General features: G+C 37.8%; 1 protein-coding gene across 4 annotated transcripts in view; it reads left to right on the top strand.

Annotated features, from left to right (window-relative positions):
* BIRC6 (baculoviral IAP repeat containing 6) overlaps nt 1-25,813 on the top strand; it is a 173,386-nt gene that overhangs the window by 4,694 nt on the left and 142,879 nt on the right. For 2 of the 4 annotated variants that reach the window (XM_063390687.1, XM_063390688.1), the window contains exons 2-10: nt 10,858-11,039; nt 13,460-13,597; nt 13,986-14,179; nt 15,758-15,869; nt 17,039-17,121; nt 18,262-18,484; nt 18,583-18,743; nt 20,606-20,664; nt 21,351-22,745. In XM_063390687.1, coding sequence (XP_063246757.1) covers nt 10,858-11,039; nt 13,460-13,597; nt 13,986-14,179; nt 15,758-15,869; nt 17,039-17,121; nt 18,262-18,484; nt 18,583-18,743; nt 20,606-20,664; nt 21,351-22,745 — 2,547 coding nt within the window. Of the gene's footprint in view, nt 1-10,857; nt 11,040-13,459; nt 13,598-13,985; nt 14,180-15,757; nt 15,870-17,038; nt 17,122-18,261; nt 18,485-18,582; nt 18,744-20,605; nt 20,665-21,350; nt 22,746-25,813 lie in introns of those variants that run through there. The other 2 variants (XM_063390686.1, XM_063390684.1) reach the window with 1 other exon arrangement.

Below are 25,813 nucleotides of genomic sequence, written 5' to 3'. Positions count from 1 at the left end.
GCTCTTAACACAGCATTTCTCATCACATAGGGAATATTGTCAAGCCTAGTGATGTGCTACAGCCCGCCTTGTATTTGAGCATACTTGGGTGACTGCTAATCTGGGTGAAATGCTTTTTAAAGAGATCATTTCATTTATTTATGTGATTTTAAGATCATTCATGAGGTACCTTAAGCATTTGAGAAAACAGGATAGGAGAACTGTTAGATTTGAGTTCAGTGTTTTATACTTGCAAGGGCTCTAGAATGCTGTGAGCTCCCTTTGTCTGCTAGCTTAATCAGAGTATGTCAGATATCCCTTCTTACTTCTTGAAGCATATCTGGATTATCTTCTGCAGAAGTTACAACAGAGTAAAACAAGAGATCCTTTCTTATCGCATAGTTTTAAAGTGATGTTTGCATGTCCGTGTTTCTGGAAGGGATTCAGAAGTTACAACAGGCAGCAATGCAGGCATGTGTTATGTTGCCAGGCTTGATCATACAACATTTTTTCATTTTATTGACAGATCATTCATATCTGGACTGATGGATTCACGGCTGTCACCGCAACAGCAGTGTAGTATTATTAAAGGTTGCAGAATGCTTTTATGTCGGATAATCAGAAATTTCCTAGTTGTCTGCATATGGACTTTGAGAAAGGTCTTCTGCAGGAAGATGAATCCTGAAATGCTTATTAGTGACCTGAAGAGGAAACATTGTGCTGAGATTTGTGTCAGGGATTTGAACTTTGAATTCCTTCCCTGAATGTCTCACAGGTAGTTAAGACATTTCTCACTGATATGATGGATTCTCAGGGAAAAAACTGACTTTCATTTCAGTGCTGATTATTATCCAGCTTTGGTCAAGACACCTTTTAATATGCCTGTATGATAAACCCTTCAGCTCAGCTCCCAGTTATGTTGTGTACTGTGTTGTGTAAGGTACAGAAGAACCTTGGCAGAAATACATTCTGACAGGTAATTGATAGTTCAAGTCCAGAACATTATGGAAAAAAGCAGGTCTATCTCTGCTGGACTTGATGTAATTAAAACATGGAGAAGGCTTTTACTGATTGCCGAGCCTAATGATCTTTAAAAGCCTGATCTTTTACTATTCTGAACACCCTGGTGATCAGTGGTTTGGATCTAGCATACTCTCTTACTCTACAGCTGGCCCTTTCTGGCAGCCCACCATGATGTTAGCTGGCCCAGTAGAACCACTTTCTGAGTCTTTAGTTACATTGTTTATAACTGTGTTTTTATGGTTTCTGTTGCACTGGTATCCATAACTTCAGTGAAGTAGAACATCTAAAGTTTTATAAGACAGACTATAAGAAAAATCTGAAATCTGTCCTAGATGAAAATTCACCTTAATTCTTTTTTAATAATGATGAGATCCGAGGTTTTTTTGGTATGGTGTTGATCTGTTATTTCAGGTCTTTCCAAGTTACTTTCAAATCAGGAAACAAAGCTGTCCATCCTTGCTTTTACAAGCATTCTTTAATTCTCCCTGAACACTGACATATTTCAAAAATGTTTCTTGGGCTGCCTTGAAGATGGAGATGAGAGGCTTGCAATCGTGTGGACTTTTGGACAACTTTTGAGCGTATCAGACTGTCCCAGGTCATGTTGCAAGATAGCTTGTTGCATGTTGTTTGTTCCAGTGGGATCAGTAACTTTTCACAACTTTTTAAAGATTTGTAAATAAAAAATTTGTACATGGGTCAGTTCACCTTACTGATGGTTCTGAAATAAAGCCACAGTATTGGTTTCTGCTGTTAGAGCTGCCCTTTAAATAGTTAATGCTCTCTTAATTGCACTGACTGCTTGCAGTCACCAGATGGGTGCTTGTCCCTGGGTAGAAGTTTCAAAAAATAACAGCTATTGGCCTGAGTTCTTTAATTTGTGAAATGCAGATGAATACTAACACTTGCAAGCCCTTTGCTGCCTTGACTTTGGGAAGAGTATCAAGATTTGTTAAGGACCAAGTCTATACTTCTGGTGAAAAAGTAGACAGGAAGTCTGCAGAACATTTGTTTTGAAGATGCCTGTGCATATTGGGGAAAGAGCTCTCCTCAGATAAGGATGACAGTCAACAAACATTGTGCGTAAGTTTAAAAGTGTAAAATTTGTAAATAACAACTTATCTGTCTCATCAATATAAACACTATTATGTTTAAGATTTTCTTGAGCTATTTGCTAGGGCTGTTCAGTGGGTATTGATAATGTTTTAATGTGTAACTTAAGAGGGAATTTGGTTAAGTTGCCTTGAAAATTGGTAGCATTAGTGAAAACATATCCAAGCACAGGTGCTGTTTAAAGAAAGCTTGCATAGCATACAGTCTGCCAGCAGTTCTTCAGTCCCTGTGCAGTCTGGGGAGGGAAAGCTGTTTGATCCACTGCACTTCCCTGATCTGACTGAGCATGACTGAGCACTCAGGATCTCAGCGCTGCATTTGGCAGCTGTAGTAGAAAACAGTTTGGTGAACTCTTATTTACTGGGCAACAGGCAACAAAGATGTGTTAAAAACTCCGTATTGAAAGGAAGAGCTGGGAGGGTGAGGGGTGGCACTGAGAACTGTGATGGAGTGCCTGAATGACAATGGGGAAAGGATTAGGGAAGTAGGAAACTGGCAAGATGGCACTGAAGACTGGAAATACAGTGTTCAATTGGAGAATAAGAAGGCAGTGTGGTAAATGTGGAGAAATAGTGGGGTGGACTTAGTTGATCTGTCTTCTGCAGGATCCTAGATTTCTGTTGTAATGTCATGTAAATCATGCCTTGTAACACTGCTTGTTAAACTTCTTTTCAGTAGTGGATTTTTCCTTTTTCTTTTGTGAGCCAGAAGTCAAAAGACCAGCATTTTTCAACAAATAATCTAAGGTTCTCTCCTCATGCCATAATGAGAAAGGAAAAGTCCTTATTCTGAATCTGTGGAGGCCTCCCAATACCTACAGAAGGTGCCTGGCAAGGCCAGGCCTAAGGTTTCTTTTCTGAATGTCCCCGCTTCAGTGACAGAACTCAGGTTTAACTTATGTGATCACCATGTTCAAATATTCTTATGCTGCAAATAAGTGTTTAAAATGTACAAGGACCCTTGATTTTGCTGTCTTTTCTGAAGAGTTTGAAAAGGCATCTTAAAGAATAGTTTCACTTTTAGATATAACTTAAATGAATCTAGTCTGTTTTGCTTCAGCTTCCCTGTGTAGAAGTATTTATTAGGAGAATATCAGAATGCATTTAATAAACTTGAAATACTCATAAGAATTTAGTGGCATTGTAGCCCGGTGTACTGGAGTCTGAACTAGCTCATAATACCTGAGTGAGATCTTGGAGTTGTGCTAGGAATGTGAAATACCAGCTGAATGCTCAGTTGTTACCATATAAGCAAATGCCAGAGAAGTTGTCAAGAACTCCTTTGATTATATGTCCTTTTTCAATGTCTGTATGTGCCATATTTCCATCTCAAGAAGAGTGTAACAGAACTAGAAACTTAAGGTATGGAATGGTTTATGTATGTATGAAACGGTATTCAGTCTGAAAAAGGTGATGGGGATGATTTGGAATGGGGAGTTGAGAGAGTGTGTAAAAATGAAAATTGGGAATTGATTATTCAAGTACAGAAGCATTAAAAGAAGTAACTATGAGAAATAGTAAAATATGGAGCTCCTGGCTGCAGGGCATTGTGGATGCTATATGTTTGTGGAATTACAACAGTGTTGGACAAAATGATAGAGGAAAAATCTGTCAAAGGTCATTGTAATAATCAAAATCCCTTTTGTGTCAGAGGGTCCCTAAGCTCAAATTGGCCGGGGCTGAGAGTGTTACAGGAAAGAACCATTGTGTGGATTACCTTTCTTAAATTCTTCACTAACCACTTGGTTTAGACCACTGTCTTGGGCAAAATGTGGGATTATGAGCATTTTCCTCTGATCCACTGTGCGGCTTCTCTGGTGAGTACTTTTTTTTAAAGTAATATCCAAAAGAGAAAGGTAATAACTTAGCAGTCTAAAATAGCTTTTGAAGTAGTCCTGTAGTAATGGAAGACTGCTGTTGGATTTTCTCCTGAACCCTTTTTTCTGCAGACTAAACGAGCCCAGTTAGCTTAGTCTTTCCCCATGTGTTGTATGCTCCAGCCCTCTAACTTCTTGGTACCCCTTTGTGGCACTGTCACATATGTGCTGATATCTCAGATGGAGGAGCAAAGATGGAACTGATATTCTGGATGTGGGCTTATTGCTGGTTAGAGGAGACTGATCTTTTCCTGTGGTCCCCTCTATGGTAAGAGTTTGTTGCTGAGAGGATGCGTTGCTGCCTCTGATTCAGCCTGTCCATCAGGATCCCCAAGTTCTTTCTGCTGGGTTGCCACGCAGACAATTGGTCCCTGGCTTCTCTTGATGTATGGGGTTATATCCCATTCTGGGTGTAAGACTTTGCATTTGTCGTTTCTGAACATCAGGAGATTTGTGTCAAGCCACTCTCGTCTGTCTGAAATCCTTGTAAGGCAGCCCTGCCATTTAATGCATCAGTTGCCCTCAGTCACCTCCCATTGGTGTCATCCACAGTCTAAATAGGGTGCAGCGTGTCCCACCACCCAAGCCATTGATGAGGGCAGTGAACCGTACATCAGGCTTTGTTGAATGCCTCTCATAACTGGCTGCCAGTTAGGTGTTGTATCCTTAACTACCAACTTTGCACAGGACAGTGTAGATAGTTTTTTACTTGCCTTATAACCCACCCATCTGCTTTTGAGAACTTGTTGCTTCTCCCAGCATGATGTCTTGGAATCTCCTCACAATGTTGGAGCTTGGAAGGTGAGAAGCTAAACCATTTCCTGCCCCACAGTCTTGAGAGTTCAAAAAGTGCCAAATGTGGAAATGTTTTCTCCTGTTGCAGAGACTGCAGGATCCATAATGGGTGAACTCAGATGCCACTTTAGGCACCAAAAGAGGAACTGGTAGTAAAATTTCATCTGGCAAAGTTTCTTTGTTGTGAAATGCTGTGATGGGACTAGCACTTGAAGAACGGGAACTTCTTGTTACTGAGCTGCGAAGTGTTCCTTGCCTGTGTCTGGTTGTGGGTGGAAGCTGTGTAATCTGTCTTCACTCTTTGAAAGAAAACTTTCCTGAAATTTTGTAATCATTTTTCACTTCAAGAAAAATTTTGAAGAAGAACGTGCCCTCTGTGAGGTGTTTGCAGGAGAATTGCAGGGACTCAGATTCTCACACTTTACTGGGGCTTGCAGGAAGGATTCTGGAGTACCTTGTGAAATCTTGCCTAATTTGTTCTTGGGATAACGGTGCAAAGCTCTGTGAGCAGTTGTGTCCTGTACATACAAGTGATGCCAGTGATGTCAGATACATGGGGATCTGAAACCACACAAAGAACACGGGCACAAGGAGCTCAGTGGCATCCTCCTGCTGATTCACTCTCATTTTGAGTCTGTACAGTGGGAGAGGACTCCATGCCTGTAAAGCGAGTGAGATGTGAGCTGTCTTGATCTCAGTGGGGTTTTGTTTATGTTCTGAAACCTTTTAAGTGTTAGTGTTAGTTTCTCTTAGTAGTTGCTTGAGCAGACACATCTAGTTAATATTCATGTGGCAGTCTCCAGTGCTTTGGCCCAGATAACACATCTTCCTATTAATAAGGATTATTAAAACCAGCTATCATATAATGAAACTGATACTGAAGCAACTCTGTCATGCTTGTTGCTAAAGGAAAAGATAAACTTTAGATCATGTGTCTTGTTTTTTATTAACTAAATCCAGATTTTGCAAATAAGTGAGTTTGAAGGCACTTAGTGATGTGAATCTGGGTATTTGTCTCCTTCAGCATTCTTGCTGTTTGAAGAACATTTTTAATTTTCTTTCCTGCTTCAGCTCTAGTGTGTTTTTTCTTTATTAAATCATTTTGGACAGCTGTTCCAGCTGATGTGGCAGATGAAGGTATGTGTGTATTTAGTAAAATCTGAAAGAGAAAATGTTGCTTGCTGGTTTAAGCCATTTACCTAATTTGTCTAAAATAGGAACTTGAACTTGTGTCCATCTAATAGTTTCCTTTCCATCCTCTCCTAAAGTTTGAGAATATTTCTGTGTTGGGGAAAGGAGGGGCTCATGGAATGCCTTTTTGAGGACAACAGACTGCTTTTGTGAGTGGTGTTTAGTGCAAATAAGGGACTGGGCCTGGACCTGGAAGATAAAACTACACTGCTGAATTATCCACAGGGGATGTACATGGGGAAGAGAAGAGGAGGAACAAGGGAGAAACTGGTAAATTCAGTAATTATGAGCAGTCATGGCCTGACTTGGCCAGGCATTAGACATCTTCCCATTATTATGGTGTTCCCAGCTGTTCACAACCACCATGTCTTTGTTTCATTTGAGAGCCACTGATGTGAAATAACTTGGAGACAACTTTACTTTTAGACCAATCTTGCAGTGATTTGCTCGTTACCCTCTTTTGTGGACCTTTTGCAGCACATGCATAGATATGCTTTTCTGTAGTACTAGTTCAAAATAGATGCCTGTAAATATAGCAAGTTCAGACAGCAAGTTGAACTTTAGATCAGGATTTTCTTTTTTTTTTATTATTTGTATTGCAGAACTTCCTCAAACTGCAAGTGTTCTGCTATGCCGTTGCTTAGCTAGCATGTAATTAGGTGTTATACTTGCTAACTTTCAGTTGGTTTTATGATTACGAGAAGTGCTAGCAATAAGAAAGGCGCTTGCCTTGTAACAAATGAGGACAACCGATAGGTAAGGGTATTTTAATCCCAGGTACATGTGACAAATGAGTGAGAAGGAGCTGAGTGAGGTTCTAGCAGGAAGTGGTTTCATCTCAAATGGAGAGGATAGTTTTGCTGTTCACTAACCTGGCCTTTTCTTGACTTTTGAATTCTCTTTAAGTAGCTTGATGCTCAAATCTTATGGTACTAAATTAATGGAATGGATAGGGCTTTTGATCTCTTGAAATGTCATTCATTTGTTTTTCCCATGCTCGCAGTATTTTGAAACAAGTACTGAGATATTATTTGGGTATTTTAATTTAAATTGAAAATGCGGGGACTGGTATTGAGGCACATAAGTACGTGTTCTACTGGGCTGAAGCAATTTCTGTTTCTTCAAAAAGGTTACTTTAATTCTTAATATAAAGACCTAGTGACATTCATAGATCAAAGTTACAAACGTTCCTTTAGATAGTTGGGCTTGGGTCTTAGCATTATGGGATTAGTGCTATGATGGATGTGTTTACCACTCCCTTTATAGCTGCAGGTAAGTGTTAGTTTACTGTAATATAGAAACTATTGCAGGGGCTTTTGCTCTATACTGGGAGCTTCTTGTCAAGAGAATTACTGACTTTGATATGTTTTAGTACCATTCCTGGCTGGCAGTTTTCTAGGTGAATTAACTTTTTTCAGTATCACAAAAGATAAAGGTGTTACTGCCAGCATTAATCTGTATCTCTTCATGATGGTGGCCAAGCATATGCAGGTGACGGCCACTTCTCTCAAGCTCTGTAGCTTTGAGGCTAAATCTAATCTTTAGCAGAGAGACGGAGGCAAACTTTTTCATTGTTCAACTTATTGAAATGCAAGGCCAATTCTCTAATTGGTTTGGTTCATCTTCATGCTCACAGGCAAGGGGGCATGACAGATGCTACTTCGACTAAGGAATTCTCCAGGCAAGTTTGTCTTCTGTAATACTCTCATAGGTTGGATTTCGATCACAGGAGATTGCTGGTCTCTGTTCTCTGTTGTTTGAAGCAAAGAAGGTGGAGGTGAAATGTTCCTTTTCTCAGATTCTTAATTTCTGCCATCTGATGTTTGTTTGATTTTAAGTTTTTAGGTTGCTAGTTCTGATGTTGTGATAGATGACATACCATAGTGTAATATGCTATTGTATTTGCCCTTCTAGCATGCTAGCAGCCTGCCAGGTTTCCTTGTAGGAACTGACAATGGGTTTAATGACTTCTTTGTGAGTTGTTTTGTTTTTAATCTTAGGCAGATAGGCTGGAGATATTGGGAGAAGCTATGATTTACTTGTGCCAAGACTGAAAAGCAAAATCATTACAGTCTTAAAGTGACTGCTTTTTCTCCTATTACCCAAAATAAATTACAGCTAAAGCAATTGGGGCTAAAATGAGAGTAACAGTTGGGTTTTGATGATCTAGCTTAAGTAATTTAAACTTTTGGGCTGTGGTTTGTGAAGACACAGATCACTATTTATTGCCAGTAAACTTAGGCTGGACAGGCAGGACATAATGTTAGAGGGGCACAGTATGTTTTTCAAAGGGTATTGACAGAGTCCTTTAGCACAGTGTGAAATATTGATCCTGAGTTAGAAAGGACACTTCTGACAATGCTTTAGGATGATTAAACTTTTCTAGACATCAACTTCTAGGTTACTATGTCTGTAGTGGTGACTTCTACATACTTTGGTTTCCTGGTTCTCAATCTATTACTGGAATCATATGGTCAGCCATACGTTGACTTTGTTATAGCGTGTGACTAGTATTAGAATCATCTTGAAATGTGTTTTGTGAACTTTTAAAATTAAACTTCTATTTGCAAAAAAGCTTCTCCTCAACTCAGAGGCTATTCAATGTAAACTAGTCAGTTACAAAACGTGTTTCTCTGGGTTTTGGAAAAATATTAAATATTGGTCGAATCATTTCCTTGAAGCTCCATAGACTCAGGCTAAGGGAACCTGTTTTGATTTTATGTGCTTCAAATAAAATCAGCAACTTTTAAATAAATAACTTTCTAGAGATAATTTGGCCCATCTTTCTGTCATACAACCAGCCAGAATATTACCCAGCACAGGGAAAATCACAGCTGGTAGGCAATATATTTCTTATTCTGTAGTTATAACTTACTTTGTTTTGCAGTGGAGCAGAAATACGATGTTAAGTGCCTCGTTAGAAATCTTCATTGGCTTCTAAAGATTTGGACCATTTACTCAGCATATTAGATTTTTGCTGCTTTAGACACGAGATTTCATTAACATCACTACAGAACTGATAAAATAAGAATGGTCTAGCCTGGAAAGCCACAATGATTGGGGCTCCTACAAACTGCTGAGCTCCTAGGCACAGGCCATGAGCATACTCCTGTGCTTGACAGGAAATAAGGAAAGTGTAAAAGAAAGTGTTCATGGTGTTGGCAGTGCTAGAAAGGGTGAGCTGCTTTTCCCATTTTCTCTGGGAGTGGGGAGGAGGAGAGAAGTGATGTGTTAAAGAAAGTGTCCTGTAGTGATCCATCCCTTGGATCACTCTGAATAGTCTGCAAACACTATCAGAATCTACTGAGGTTTCTAGTTTAGTGCATCAGATAGTTCAATTTATTTGCATAATAGTTTCCAGTATGTTGCTGAAACATATGCTTTTAAAGATGTTAAAACTTGTATTTGAATTTTTGACAAAACTTACTTTCCTGTAGAATGGTTTACTTCCTTGCCTGCAGCTGTGTTGGCTGTAGGAAGTCTTGTGTGAGGAGCTCCAGTGTATTGGCAAAAACACAATTTGAAGTTAGTTGATTTACCATTCAGAGAACCCCTTTTTGCTGAGCAAGGACCAAAGACTTCACAACTATCAAGTGATTCCAGACTCTTGAAGTGTTTCTGACTGCTGTATCGATGATTACAATTGCAGTATACTTAATGCAGGCAAAGGCCTATGTCCTTTGTTTCGTGAATATATGAGGCATTTTTTCTGAAATCTTGGTGAGAAAGGCCACTGAAAACTGTCCTTTTCCTTCATTTTCAAAGAGAGGATACCACAAACATAAGTGGTCAGATTCATGTGCCCTATATTTCCAGAAATTTTAATTTCCATTTAACTCTATCAAAGTGTGAAGATGACAGAATTATTTAGCTGTCCTCATCTGGGTGTTTCACTGGATGCTAGCTACCAAAATGGTGATTTTTAAATTATTTATAATAAAAACAGTATTCAGTGTCTGAGGAAAGAGGAGAACATGGACAGGACATGATTAATGCAAAATTTAATGAAACTCCTGTTCCTGTGCAACAGGAAGACATCTATGTAGATAGTGCAGCATTTTCAGCTGCCATTGGAGAACGTGTCTATGTATTTATAACATACACACAGTCTGCTTCTGGAGTGGCAGCTTGCTCTGTGGTAGAAAGCAGTTTGCCTTCTATGCAGGGAGCATTTTACCTGGATTCCATTAAGTTCTGCAGTCCATCCAGCTTCAGACACGTAATGGTGACAAGTAGCATTAAACATTTGAGAGGATAATGTCCATTGCCACAGCCTTTCCTTATTTATCTGCTGGCAGCCTTCGTCTGCCTCCAAACTTCTCAGACCTGTTACTGACATCGCATGTGCAGCACTGAGCAGAAATGAGCTCTTGTAGTGTCTCAAGGAGCACTTGCCACATCGGTACATGTTACATGCTGTACTTACTTTTGAGAAGTTTTAAGTATTGTTTTGCTTGATGCAGTGGTGTTAATAAACCTTAATGGTAATTTAGCAATTTTATCTTAGCGTTCACGCTGGTTTGTACAGTTTAGTTCTTAGCCTGTCAGCCAGTATTGAGTACACCAGGCCATCTGCATTAAGCGTGAAAACATTAGTTGAGGCCTCCTGGTAGGAGGAGGACTTAAATTAATGGCTTCCACTGTAGGAATAAGGTCGTTGTAGTTATTGATGGGATGTATAGATTTTGGTAGATTTTTTTTTAATGTAGGAAATACAAAAGCTTGGTGAAAATTGTGGTTGCTAAAATGCTAGGTTTTGATTGTCTCAAGAAGTAAAGATTTTGTCAAAGTGTTACATTACTTTCCTAAACAGAAATTAGAGATCTTTTCTATAAAAGCATTTTTCTAATTAGATCTTGCATTTTCTCTTTCATTTACAGCTAAACCAGGTGGACGGGTGAAGTGTCAGTATATTTCTGCTGTGGATAAGGTGATCTTTGTGGATGATTATGCAGTAGGATGTAGGAAAGATCTCAATGGCATCCTGCTGTTAGACACAGCTCTGCAAACGCCCGTTTCAAAACAAGATGACGTGGTTCAGCTTGAATTGCCAGTTACAGAGGTAAGATGTGGAGGGGGGAACTGAGAGAGCTGTGTAAATAACTGTGTCACAAATACTGAAACCGGACATTTGACTCTTGAGTTTCAAGGGTAATATTAACACCATGTAATGGAAAAGCTCTTAGTTATTAGCTGTCATAGGGCCATAGCTTTTCACCTGTATCTCTATCTAGTTACCTGTGTCTCAAACAAATAAGAGCATGCCTCAAGACCACGTTATTTCAGATGAAAGAACTTTTTAGTGACCAGAGATACGAACTCATTTCCCCACCTTTGTCAGTGCTTGTGTATGGAATCTATATGCACTTCTAGAAGTCAGTCTGGCTTGTTAGGCATCCCTGATTTGCTGTTGTTGTTTTTGTTGTTGTTATAGTCTTTCAGGAAAGGAAAGATGAACTCAGGTAATATGGTGTTTTGTCATGGGAAGAATTAGAGCTGGAACCTAAGTTTTCTAGCAGGGTCAGCTGGGCTAACAAAAGACTTATTTCTGTGCAAACCTGGCTTCCCTTTTATGTTTGGATCAGCTGTAAGGCAGTACTTTGTGGTCTGAGCATGTAGTATCACTTTAAGAGAAACTAATGTAGACATTTCTTCTTAGACAGTAATGCTTAGGATTTTGTTGCATTTGTTTATCCTCAGCATTGATGTAAATTATTTATTCTGAAGTACTGAATAACAGGTGCTTACTATGAATCAAGAATGTATGTTATATCTGTTGTTTTCACCTATGTGACTTGAGTAGGAGTAACAGTAATAAAATGTTTCACAGAGGTCTCTGAAGAGACCTTTCCAGGTTCCTGGTGCTTGCTGCCCACTGGCATCATGTTTATACTCTTGGTGGGTTACTAAAGAATCTTGGTATGTGTGGCTGAGTGCGAAGAAGGTGTCAGAGGTCAGGATTTCCTTTCATAAGGTCTGCTGTGATGCGTTTGCAGTCTCACGTGGTTCAACAACCCATAATTTTGTGTCAGTTTTTTGGCACAAAGATTCTTTGGTTCTAAAGAATTTACAGACCCTTATTTGCAGCACTTCTCTGTAAAGATCCTTCCTGTAGAAAAAGAAATGTAGAGTTCAGTAGGAATAGCTTTGGATCAGTGAAGAAGGAGGCAAAACATTATCAGTCTCAAGTTCTTACGTTTAATTTTAAGGAGGTGGTAACTCAGACCTTGGAAAAATTTAGTAAATATTAAGCAAATATACAAATACATCTGTCCAACTCTTTCGTCATAGAGAGGTCAAGAACTTTTATCCGAGCAAGGGTGTTTAGTGGGGTTTTTTGTCTCTAGAACTTTTCTGCGAATTTTTGCACTTAAGTAGTCTTTTAAGTAGTTTGATCTGCTGGCAGTGCAGTGCACCTTTATCATTTCTAATTGTCAGCATTAACAAGTTATGAAGCAACCTCTATGCTGTTTTGAATTCGCCATAGAACACTAAAATTTAGGAACTTCCACAGTCCATCAGTTATTCTTCCGATACAACCTTAGCTAGGGGGCTGGTTTGCCTTTTTTCAGTCTTACTTCCCAAGGACATAACTGCGGGGCCTTTTGGTCCATTCTGTTTTGAGCAGTTGGTGGTTCTTTAAAGGACTGGCTGACCACTGTCCTTGGGAAATATTTCCCTGTATTTGCAATTTGAAAGAATTCCTGAGAAATATTTTTCAGATGTTAACCCACCTAACAGCAGATTTAGAATACTCTGTGCCTTGCACATTGAGCATACCTTTAAATCTTACCTGACATCATGAAGTTAGCAGACAGAGGGATAAGGTGGAAACAGATGAGACTTGGAAGAAAAAGTCTATAAATGGATAGCATGTAACATTCTTTTCTAGTTGCATTATTTCTGATTTTTAAGAACTAACTTTTAAACTAGCCTGGGTTTTTCTTTACCTCATTTTTCAGCTTTACTGTATTAGCATTTTAAGTAACTTATCTCTAAATTTGTTGCAATGTTGTTGTTCTCATTATTATCTTTTGAAGATGCAAAAGATACCTTCTTGAAGGTACAAAGCTACTCAGAAAACGGCAAGACTTTTGTCCTTGCTGTCACTTTTTGTCATTAAAACTGAATGAATCCTTTTGAAGAGAAAGCATTGGGCAATAATGTCTCCTCATTGCTTGCTTTAATAGATCTTCAGTTCTAGCTTCTATGACTGACTTGTTTAACATTTGGTAATATTGCCCTTGCAGGCATTTGTAATAATTACTGTCACCATTGCTGAAGTTTATCTGTGGGTTGGCCTGTGAGGTGAAATTTGGAACATCATACTCAGGTCGGGATCTTTTATGGGAATTATGCTGATATAACATATGGTAAAGTAGGATCTGGCAAAGGACACTTTCAAGAGTAATCAAACAGGCATAGTTCCACTTGTAGTTACTCAGTGTGGATGCTAACCTTGCTTGCACATCTGCATTTTAGGCTCAGCAGCTGTTATCTGCTTGCATAGAAAAAGTAGATGTTTCTAGCACAGAGGGATATGATTTGTTCATCACACAACTGAAGGATGGCTTAAAAAATACCTCACATGAAACAGCAGCAAATCATAAAGTTGCGAAGGTAAGAATTTGTCTTTGTACTGTCTGACATGGATTCCCAAGTCTAATTTGTGTGTTTACCATTGAAACATACAAAATATGTGACACAGTGTGGTGGATTTTGTTTGAAGACAATGGAATATATGATCTGTTCCTTAGTTTTATGTGTGTACCGAGCTTCACTTGGTAAGAGAATAGACAAGATTAGTTTCTTGCTGATAAAGTCAACTAATAAACCAAACTGAGCTTAAAATTTGAAGTTACTGACTTTCCTTGTGTTGTGTTCATGTTTTTGTCTCTGTTGTTGTATTTCTTGATATCACGTTTGATTTTGCTTTTGACACTCTTGTGATCTGTTTATTGTTTAGATGTTAAAATTTTAAAACCTAGATACATTTTTTCTCATTTAGTGGGCAACAGTTACGTTCCACCTTCCTCATCATGTTTTGAAGTCTGTCGCCAGTGCCATTGTAAATGAACTCAAGAAGATAAATCAAAATATTGCTGCCTTACCTGTAGCATCCTCTGTGATGGATAGGTTATCTTACCTCTTACCCAGCGCGCGACCAGAGCTTGGTGTGGGACCTGGGCGGTCTGTGGACAGGTATGTATTAAAATAAGTCATGAATCTGACCCCTTAAATGTATTAGAATAAGCTCTTAGATGACTTTACCTTACTTGCCAAAGAATTAGTTCAGTTCTGTGCTTTGTTGCTCTTACACATACAGCTGATTAACTGCTTAATGCACGCTGTGCTGTACATATTACTGAATTTAGCAAAACCTTTATGGAGACTGTCTGAGTTTCAACTTTAATGCAAATTGACTTCACTTTGCTCTTAATCCCAGTGTATACTTTTAGAAAGGTAACAATTGCAGCCTTAAATACATAATACATTGTATCCTGAAGTCAATTGCCTTTCCTTCATACAAGAAAGAGTCCTAATTACCTTTTATGGTTTAGAAGTTTAGGAAGTTACCTTTGAGACTATCTATATGCTATTTCTAAATTCTGTAGTCACCTGCTACATGTTTGGGGTAAGAGAACATACACAACCAGGTAACCCATAATTTTAACCTTCATAAGCTGAGACAAAGTACAATAATGGTAAATCTTTTAAGTTTATAAATTATTCTTTCTTGAAAATGTCTGTACAAATACTATTTTGGATGTGTATTAACATTACTTACACCTCATATAATTTAATGAATTTGATTTGATCTCTTAGCCTTTCCTCCCCAAGCCTTCATGTCTACCTGTATCTCACCATATCGTATTTTGATTAGAGCTCGCCCAAGATCTGTCTCTTGAGCTGGTATAATGTCAAGTTAAGATAGCTCTTATGTGGGTGTTGCTAGAATAGATTACTTCCTTGGCAGGAAATGTTTAATATCTCCATTCTCTTAAAAGACAGCAAAAATCTTCTGAAACTGAGAAGCAGAAACAGGAAATAAGGCACTTTTCCATCTAATAGCCCTAGTTCTTGGGAGACCAAAACTCTGACAAGGGAAAAGAAAAACTGATACTCATGTCTCATGTACCGTTACAGATGAGGGACATGCACTCATCTTCACTCATGAGTGAAGGTGCAAAAGAGAGAGACTTTGCTCTCTAACTGTTGAGTTGCAGAGAGGTTCATGTTTTGGGACGTAGTAGTTTAAAATTTACAAGTATTCTATATGTAATGATGGATGACTAGGGAGGGTTGTATATTCAGTTAAGCCTAAAATACCCCTTTAGAGTGTTTTTAAATATGCATATTCATATCTGTTTAACTAAGAACATTTTTACAGTAGGTGTCATGTTTAAAAAAAATCCAACTCTCTTGCAGTTCTGCTGGGTAAATTCTCCACCTGCCTTTGATGCAGAATAGGTTTGGGTAAACGATGTTTTTCTGCAGGTAGATCAAATAGGCTACCTGGAAACTTACATTAATTCTGCTTTTAAGGTCCATAGGTTGTTGTGTGGCTTTTCGTTTGTTGCTGGGGATGTACTTTAATCTCCTTAGTAAGGGAAGTTTGTAACTTTCCTGTAATAGTTAATTATAATTCTGTGTATAAGTTACAGATAACTATTTGTGCGATTTTTAATGGTTACTAAAGCACTGAAAGCCTTATAAATAGTTTGGGGTTTTAATTTAAGTAGCAATTTTGGATAATGTAGAGTTTTTTCACCTCTCTAGGTCTTTGATGTATAGTGAAGCTAACAGAAGAGAGACATTCACTTCATGGCCTCATGTGGGTTATCGGTGGGCACAGCCAGATCCTATGGCTCAAGCTGGATTCTATCACCAGGTAAGAGATTTAGTTGTTCTTAGTATTTGTTCCCTAGGTGGGAGGGCAGGGGAAAAGAGGTGGTGATGTTTTTTAGTAGGGTTTTTTTCTTTTTTTGATGGATTCCTTCAGTTATGCATAAACCATAAAAACTTTGTAATTCAGCTCTCTTTATTTTAAGTTTGAAGGGGTTTTGGTGCCTTGAGTTTGCTGCTTTTTTTTTTTTTTTTTGTGTGTGTGTGTGTGTGTGTGTGTGTGTGTGTGTGTGTGTGTGTGTGTACAGGTCACAAAAATACTGTTCTGAATTTCCATAATAGAGATGAAATTCATTGTTATGTAGAATCTGTCTTTCTCCTTGGTAGATTGCTGAGTAAATATTCCTTTTTATATTACAAGTAAAGCAAAAAAGCAGTAAGCTTGGCACTGGAGTTCTCTAACCATTCTTTCCTAGTAGAACTTCATTATATCAAACAGAGGTCCAAGATCACATTAAATTGTTAGGCTTAGTGAATAAATACAACCTCGGTGGTTTATTCCACTACTTTTGCTTATTTCAATTTTTCATTCCTTGAAATTATTCCTGTTTTTAAAAAATATTTAGAATATGGATTTAGATAATGATGGCTGGGCAGTGCCAGCTTGTACAGAAGGAGAAATGGCAGGGAATTAATACGATGGAATTGCCTCTGTATATTCCCAAGCTTGTCTTGAAATGAGATCATGAAAATGCTAAGTTTTAAGAGAATGGAAATTTTCATTGTTTTTCCTCAGTTACTTCAGCTAGTAACAACTGTTCTTTGCAAAGGAGTGGTAGAGAATACTTTATATCCTAAGAGATTGGTAGGAATATTTTTAACCCATGTTCATCCAAGCACTCGTTCTGCTGCAGTTCTAAATTTTTTGAACCTTGTGAACTTTTGCCAAAAAACAAGAAAGTAATTTCTGTTCTACATCTGTGGTTTGCATCCAGTGACTTGCATGAATGTTAGTTCTGGATCCCTTCTACGTTAACGTGTATCCTTTCTTTAATGTGAAATACTGCCACTTTGTAGTATATAATTTGTGGCCTTTTATATGTTTGATGTGACGTTTTAGTATGTCACTAGAGGGGAAGAACTTGATCACCTAGTTAAAAGTGTTTCGTAGTACCTAGCTATATAAATTTCAAGTGTTTCTTCCTGTTTTCATAGCCTGCTTCATCAGGAGATGACAGAGCCATGTGCTTTACCTGTAGTGTGTGCTTGGTGTGCTGGGAGCCTACAGATGAACCTTGGTAAGTTTAATGATGTGTGAAGTACACTTAATTTTGTGCTAAAGAGGTTAGAAATCTTCAAAGGACAAAGATCAACAGATTTCAATGGTATTTCTGGTAAGTTTAGGACAAGTCATTGACAAGAATGGGTTTCCAAAATGATTCCATGGAACAAATCACAAAAAGATTTGATGTACTATATCAAATTTTGTCATAATACTAAAAGAAAAAAATGTAGTTGGTTTTATTTCTTAATTATGGTATCCTTTCAAATTGTTCCTTGAGGGTAGTCAGCCAATATTTCTTTGTGAGGATTTAAACTGAGTCTTCTGTTTGATTGTGACTAGAATACATCTCTTTTCAGGTTCAAAAACTGCCATACCTGTGTAGTGATATTTTCCTTTTATGTGAAGTTGCAGTATCCATTACTAGTTTCCTGAATCATCTAAAATTGTGCATAGTGACAGAAATGTGGGACCTTACACTGATTAAAGAGTTCTTAATGTATTTTTTTCTTGATTAGTTGGTAATTTATAATCTTTCCTTGAATACATCAGATTCCTGATTTGCTGGAAACTTTTCCTTGTGATATTATCTTAATAGTTTTTGTCAACACCTTTCACTTGTGATTTTCAAGACATTTTGTAGTTGTGTAATTGTTCTTGTCATGTCTCTGCCTTAGTTGTATATTGAGATTAGGTTTTTTCAATGCTTCTTGGTTAATGTGACATTCAGGACTGTTTTCAGTTTTGATTTTTTAAGTTGTGGATCTAGAACTAAAAACAGGACATGGCTTCTAAAGTTACTCATAACATTAGAGTTTTAATGTACATTAATTTAATCCGGGCTTTTCTTCATGGGGACATGACTGGCTACTGCCTATAGAACAATTTTTTTTTAATGGAATAGTTATATTAAGGACATTGTGTAGATTGATCCATTTGATTCTGAATGTGCACTGAGCAATCAGAGTCTTTAATGCAGTGTGTTCTAGAGAATCAGCAGGTAGAGCTGTGTTAGTAACCTCCAAACTCTCTTGTATGGTTGGCGGCAATACAGTTCTGTTTCAGCTTCACTGCTAGGGCATAGCTTGTATATGCTGTGTGTAGTTTTCACAGTAAAAAAATCAGTATTTCCTGTGTTTGTTTTTAATCTGGAAAGGTCTGAACATGAGAGACATTCCCCAAACTGCCCGTTTGTCAAGGGTGAGCACACTCAGAATGTACCTCTTTCAGTCACACTGGCAACAAGTCCGGCACAATTTCCCTGCACAGATGGCACTGACAGAATAACCTGCTTTGGATCTGGAAGTTGCCCTCATTTTCTAGCTGCTGCAACAAAACGAGGAAAGATCTGCATATGGGATGTTTCCAAACTTATGAAGGTATGTAGCATAAACAATCATTTTTCATCAGCTGTTTACTGATCGGGCGTATCTTGATTCAAAACCAAATACCTCTTCTGTTTTTTTTTATTTCTCAGGTCCATTTAAAATTTGAAATCAATGCATATGATCCCGCTATTGTGCAGCAACTTATGTTATCAGGAGAACAGAGCTCAGGGGTTGACTCAAGGAGACCAACACTAGCATGGTTAGAAGATTCCTCTAGCTGCTCAGACATACCAAAATTAGAAGGAGACAGGTATGCCAGTCTACCAAATGAGAAATATGAAATGCTTCTGTGTAAGTGGTAAATGCCATTTTGCAAAGTCATGCTTCGTGAAACATAAGATTGGTAATTTTCTTCTCATGGCAATAATATTTTTAGTCACTCTGTATTTGTACACAATTCAACACTTAAAAAAGACTAATCTAAATTTCTATTTTTAAGCCAGTTTCCTGTTGTTTCGGTTTTATACTCCACTAGCAGAGAGACTGCAGATCTTGTTGCTGCCCTATGCTCATGTTTCAGAGGCAGAGTAAAAAGAGAAAAGAATATAAGTTTTGGATCAGCTTTTCATTTTCGTTATGGATTATATGTTTTAGATTTTGAAAGTAAAGGCTCCTCATGGAGTTCTAAAACATGCTTTTCTCTGATTGCTTCTCTGTAATTTCTAGTTATGTCGTTCTGAAAATGAACTGTGTGGATGTACTAGGAATTTGTACTTCCTTGCATAATTTCAATACATGTGTACAGACTCTAAACAATTAGATAGTCCTGTTGCAAGGGTTTGGATAAACTAGAGGGTATGCCAGTGCTCAGCATGTGCTTAGCAGTGTGATGTGAGAAAAAGTAGTATTTCACTCATGCTTTATGCAGTCTGTTACTGGGAACTCTTGTCTGATCTTGCCAAAGCTCAATAGAGTGAGTAACTGCTGGAAAATTTAGAGCAAAAGTTGTCTGGGGAGTCTTGTAAGTTTTCTGAATGTTTCTTCTTAAACTTCAGCCTTAAAAGAAAGTGACAATACTGCTATATACACAGGGAGGAAAATCTTTGGTTTTAATCTTGGTGTGATATCTACGATAGTGCAGAGCGAATGCAAAGCTTGCTCTTCTGCTGACATGGGCAGCGTCAGCAGCTGCCTGGACTCTTACTGTAGCTTTAGGACTGGGAACTCCCTAATAGTTAAAGAATTAAACCAATTTTGAGAGCTGGATAAAGGACAGTGCAATCATACTGCCTAGAACTGAGCATTTTTCATTTCATTTAACCTACATGGAATTTACTATCACATCTCCACTTAAGGAGAGGCTGGATCAGAATCAAAGTATTGAATTGTGTCTGCCATGTTGTGAAGTAAAGGTTGATCAGGTTTGACCCCACAAGGATCTAGTTCTTGGATATGAGGAATAAGCATTCAGTTTGTTGAAGTTTGAGGATCTGACTTGGTACTGTCAGTAGTTATACCTGAAGCTGCAAAGGAATTACTGTCTTTCCTGTGTGTAAGGAGGGTGAAATAGAAAATAAATTCTTTTATTGGAAAAGTCAGATGCATTAATTATTTATTTATTCCTAGAACCACTCAGGGGCCTATTTCTCTGGAAAAGGAAATTTTCCTTCAGAAAAAGAATCTGCTTTTACCACAAAATGATTTATCTGGCAGAATTTTTTAAACCAGCAGCACTGTTCATCTCTTGTTTCAGTACTAGCTACAAAACCGCCTTGAATTGAAGACCAGTCTGTCAGCTCCACCTTCCATAGATTGTTTTGAGGAATTTGAAGATGTCGATATTAATTTTTATTCCTGATTACATGGTTTTATTTTTCTTGGAAAGATTCCTGAGAATTGGCTTTCATTTTAATTCCATTTATGCTTAAATTATAGGAAATACAGTAGTAGAATGAGACAAAAAGAAATCTGGTCTAGTGGTTCAGTAATGGAGAAAAAAGTGTTTGTTTCTCATGTCTGTGATGAACTCATCAGTGGATGAACAATGCTGGTTAAAAGGAATGACCAGTTAACAGTACACATTGTGTTTTTTATGAATTTTTATGAATTTAATTAAAAATAAGCATGCAGTTAGCATGTACATGGTGTCATTCATGCATTATTTTTTTTCAGTGATGACCTACTGGAGGATTCAGACAGTGAAGAGCATTCCAGATCGGAATCTGTTACAGGTAGGTTATATCTGATCTGTTACATGTGTAATACTTTAGAGGTGAAAGGGGAAATTCTTCTTTCAGGCTTTAAAAAAACCCCTGTCAAAACTGATGATATTGTGTTCATTGTATAAGAAAAAAGGAAAAGGATTTCTTTTGAAAGGAATGCCAGTATTTAAATTTGTGTGGCGGAGATTGCATGCAGAAGAAAAGAAAAACTACTTTGTTAGTTAATAAATGTCTTACTTGACAACAAGCATTGCTTATCGTGCTGTCAATAAAGCACACAAACCAAGATAAAAGAACTTTCTTAGAACAGGAACAAATTACAGCTGTACAAAACCCTTTAAATTCAGAGGATTGCCAGAAAGAGTTCCTGTGTCTTGATTGTTTCCCTAAGGGTATGCACTTTGATAAAGTATATCTTCCTGAATAAAGATTTTATAGGAAGCAGGACAGTGCTATGCATGATGTTCTTGTGTTATTTTCTTGGAAGTTGAGTCAGAAATTCTGAGGGAGGGAGAACTACATGTTTATTTTCTATAATCTGGTTTACGTTTTTGAGTAAGGATCACCCAGTGGGGAAAAAAAGATCATGAGATGTAGAAAAACTCCTTGTTTTCCAACAAAAAGTAATATATGCAGTATGATTCCTTTTTTGTCTTTTGAGCATTTGTATTATGTTAAACGTTTTTGTTTTAAAGGGCATACATCACAAAAAGAAACTATGGAAGTCAGCCTTGATATAACAGCTCTCAGCGTTCTTCAGCAACCTGAAAAACTTCAGTGGGAAATTGTTGCAAATGTTCTGGAGGACACAGTTAAAGATCTAGAAGAACTTGGGGCAAATCCCTGTTTGGCCAACTGTAAGAGTGAAAAGATGAAGGAAAAACATCTAGAACAACACAACATTCCCTTTCCTTGTTTATTAGCCGGAGGTCTGTTAACATACAAATCACCTGCTACCTCTCCCGTTAGCAGTAACTCTCAGAGATCACTGGATGGCCTAAGCAGGACTCGAGGTGAGAGTGTCTCAGAACAGGGATCAACTGACAATGAATCCTGCACTAATTCAGAACTGAATTCCCCTCTGGTAAGGAGGACTTTGCCTGTATTGCTGCTCTACAGCATTAAGGAGTCTGATGAAAAAGCAGGCAAACTCTTTTCACAGATGAACAATATTATGAGTAAAAGCATACATGATGATGGTTTCACCGTTCCACAGATCATTGAAATGGAGCTGGACAGTCAGGAGCAGTTGCTGTTGCAGGACCCCCCTGTGACTTACATTCAGCAGTTTGCGGATGCTGCAGCCAACCTGACATCTCCGGACTCGGACAAGTGGAGCTCCATGGTTCCCAAGCCCGGGACTTTGGTTCAGTGCCTGCGTCTGCCCAAGTTTGCAGAGGAGGAGAACCTGTGTGTAGATTCAATCACACCTTGTGCAGATGGAGTTCATCTGTTAGTAGGACTGAGGACTTGTCCTGCCGAATCTCTGAGTGCAATAAATCAAGTAGAGGCCTTGAATAATTTAAATAAATTAAACTCGGCACTATGTAATAGAAGGAAGGGGGAACTAGAATCAAGTCTTGCTGTAGTGAATGGCACGAGTATTGATGTAATCCAGCATGAGTCACCAGCAGATGTACCAACTCCTTTAATAATTCAGCCTGAACAGAGAAGTGTTAGTGGTGGATACCTAGTGCTTTATAAGATGAATTATGCCACTAGAATAGTTACTCTAGAGGAGGAACCAGTAAAAATCCAGCATATCAAAGACCCCCAAGACACAATTACCTCAATGATTTTACTCCCACCAGATATATTGGATAATCGAGAGGACGACTGTGAGGAGCCTGTAGAGGAAATACAATTAACTTCTAAAAATGGCAGTGGGAGAGAGAGAAGATCTGAGATCTCTACTCTTGGGCACCTGGTAATAACTACTCAGGGAGGATATGTAAAAATACTAGATCTTTCAAACTTTGAAATTCTGGCCAAAGTGGAGCCACCTAAAAAAGAAGGCACTGAGGAACCAGATATGTTTGTCTCTGTGATATACTGTTCGGGCACAGACAGATTATGTGCATGCACCAAAGGTAAGATCTTTTTTGTCAATTTTTAAAAATTATTGATTTTACTGTATTTGGATTATGTTACAGAATTTAGAATCTAAATTTCAAATTCCACTGAATTTACATACAGTTTAATTGTCTAGGAAGCATGGACTATAGTTAATTCCTCACCTTAAATGTCAATTTTAATCTCTAGAATGGCAGTAATTCTTGCATGTGTCTAAATTTCTGCAGAGGTGCTGGTTTTCTTAAGTCCAAAACAAATAAAAGTCATTCTTGTATATACTTATTTCTATGATAGAGAAATCCCATTTCAGAAAAATGTCTTTTCCCTGTAATTGATGATATTCAAGAGAGCAGAGAAGATGATGCTTTTATACCTTTTCCTAGTGTGTTTTCATTCATGCTGCTGGTTCTGCTTCAGCTTTTTGCAACTGGGATTGTACTTTCTTGTGTGTTAGAGCCAGACTTTCCATGCAGGATTCTTAAGTCTTTTTTTCCAAGTGAATACAAGGCATTTTGGGGAAGGGGGCAGGTGGGAGGGGAGTGTAATTCGAGTCCAGGTAACAACTACTTTGTAAAAGTCCCTAAACCACAACACATCTTCCCGTTTCCTTGTGTCACACTGGAACACTGGAAACTGCTCTGGGTGTTATCCAGCTGAGTTCCTCCATGTCCCACTGTTCTGTTTAGTTCATCTGCAGTTGATTGCACTCTGGAGGAAATGCTTAAGCTCTCAGAGGGGCTAAAGCTGATGGGATGGTTCATACATTTCAAATAAATTCACACCAATATCATGTTGAGCTTCCTCTTTACTATTGAAATTGATGCCTTCTTTCCTTTCATGATGGTGTCACACTAATTATAAAGTCCTCCTCTGAACAGTTGTTAACTCAGATTTAGTTATTATTTTCAACAGATAAAGTAAAGTTTATTGTAAACATCTCAGTTTTCTTAAAGGCTCCATGTTTCTCAGTCACCTACAAAGGTTTCTAGAAGTGGGCATTTCTAATTTGCTTTTTTAAATACTAATGAAAACATTGGAAGTTAGTAACTAGTATTTATGTTTGCAGATTGCCGAGGGTAACATTCCAGTTTAATAAATTGTTCTCTTTTGGTGACTGCTTTTGAAGAAATACCTATTAAACTGTTTCAGCTATATTTAATAATGCACACTTTTTCCTAGTTAAAATGGAACTCTAACTGAAATGTTAATTGCCTTTGAAAACTGTTATACCATATCATATTTATGTCATAATGTTTTTACCTTATACTTAGCTGATCAAACTGCAATCTCATTGAAGAGACCTCTAAACAATTTTTTTTTTCTACAGAATTTTATTACTATCAGTTTCTTTCTTTCATCAAATCTGTTTTGCCTTTTTGTGTTTTAACATTCATGATAAAAGTTAAAGGGCTTATTGTGCATGGTACTTTTCCATCCAATATTAGTGTGTATGGTAATAATATTCTTGTAGCTTTTGTTTTTATCTAAACCTCTTTGGGGATGGGGTGTAAGATATACAGGTCTCTTGAGCTGGAAGCATTTATCCTGTGTGTGTAGGAGTATTTTGTCTCTGCCTAGACAACCACCATCTCTATTACTGACTGGAGAATACTTCCATCTTCCTTGTAATGGACAAGCACATCACTCTGCTTTTGCAGTAAATCTCTCTCAGTATTATAATACCTATCTAGTAATTCATCAACAGTTGTTTTGGATTTCTTTTGTTCATGCTGCCCTTAAGTAAGCTGAGATTTTGGGGAATATTTTCTTTTGTAGCCCAGTATGCTACAGGTATCAAGTCAGCCTTGAGGGTCGTCTTTTTAATATAGTACTTTTTTTACTTAAAAAAAAATCCTTATTATTCTATATATATGATGATTCTTATCTTTCATTTATACTCACTGTTTGGAACTTCCAACCTCTGCTCAACCATGGACTTTGGAGTTCATTGTTTTCATTCCTTAAACGTCTTTAGAGGCTTTCAATTTCTATTCTTTTGTTAACATTTCAGTCATTGTTATGCTTTTCTCACTTTCGAGAAATAAAGTCCAAAGTCATCATAAATATGTAGAGTCAATGCCCATTAGAAGTCTGGATTTCAGGATCTGATGCTAGGTATGTCTGAAGCCTCAGAGTCAAAACATTTATGCCAAAATATGTCACTTGGTAAAGAATGATTTGAACCGAAAGGTTTATAAATAAGGCATAAAAAGTATAAAATTCAGGAACACTAGAAGAAAAAGCAAATCAAGAGCCTTAACTATTAATACAACTTTTTAAATCCTCTATCTTACTCTATGTTTGAATAGCTTAATATATGGAATAGGCTTTGCATAATTTTCCTTATCTTGAATAATAATCATGCTTTTAACTTTTGCATTAAATGGGTAGAATTTCTTGCTTAGCTAAGTGGCTGAAGATGGAGGGTTTTGCTCTTATTATTTGTGCTTAAGTGCTGTTTTCTCAGGCTTCTTTGCAAATCACTTGGAGGTGTTTGCTTCTCTAGGTTTACAGCCACAAGTGGGATGGTGCCTGCGGTCTGACAGCATTAGAAAGATACACTGAAAGTAGAATATATTCACTGTATTCACTGATGTGTTCAACGTTATTCTGTCTAGAAAGGAGCTTGTAGTGCAAAGACATAAATGAAAATGTTAAGTGAAAGTTTGGGAGCATCCATGCATTGGAAACGCTTGGATGGTGTTAGAAAATATTCAGCCATGAGCAGTGTATTCTTTCCCGTTTACTTGTTTGGGATGTCAGAGTGGGCAAAGAGGTACTTTATTGTCTGAAAGTTCTGAATGCAGAATAGCATTTTCTTCTGTTTCTCCTGCTTGTTGATGTGATTTTCATTGGTAGATGATATAAAATTTTTCCATAGCTGCCTCTAAGATGTGACTGAAAAAGAAACCTCTGGGTGAACAGATGCTTCAGATCTGGAGAGGTTTTATGGAAAGATGGTTTAGACTGCATTTGATGTCATCCATCTTTGTGAGTCACACTTCAGAATGTTACCTCTTGGTGTCAGCTTCAGGTACTTACCTGTTCCTGCAAGGATTGCCTGAGCTTGACCTCTGGGGGAAAG

Source organism: Prinia subflava, chromosome 2, assembly GCF_021018805.1.
Source record: "Prinia subflava isolate CZ2003 ecotype Zambia chromosome 2, Cam_Psub_1.2, whole genome shotgun sequence".
NCBI classification, from domain to species: domain Eukaryota; kingdom Metazoa; phylum Chordata; class Aves; order Passeriformes; family Cisticolidae; genus Prinia; species Prinia subflava.
The sequence above is the reverse complement of the archived record's forward strand: the minus strand, read 5'-3'. Positions and strand labels throughout refer to the sequence as shown.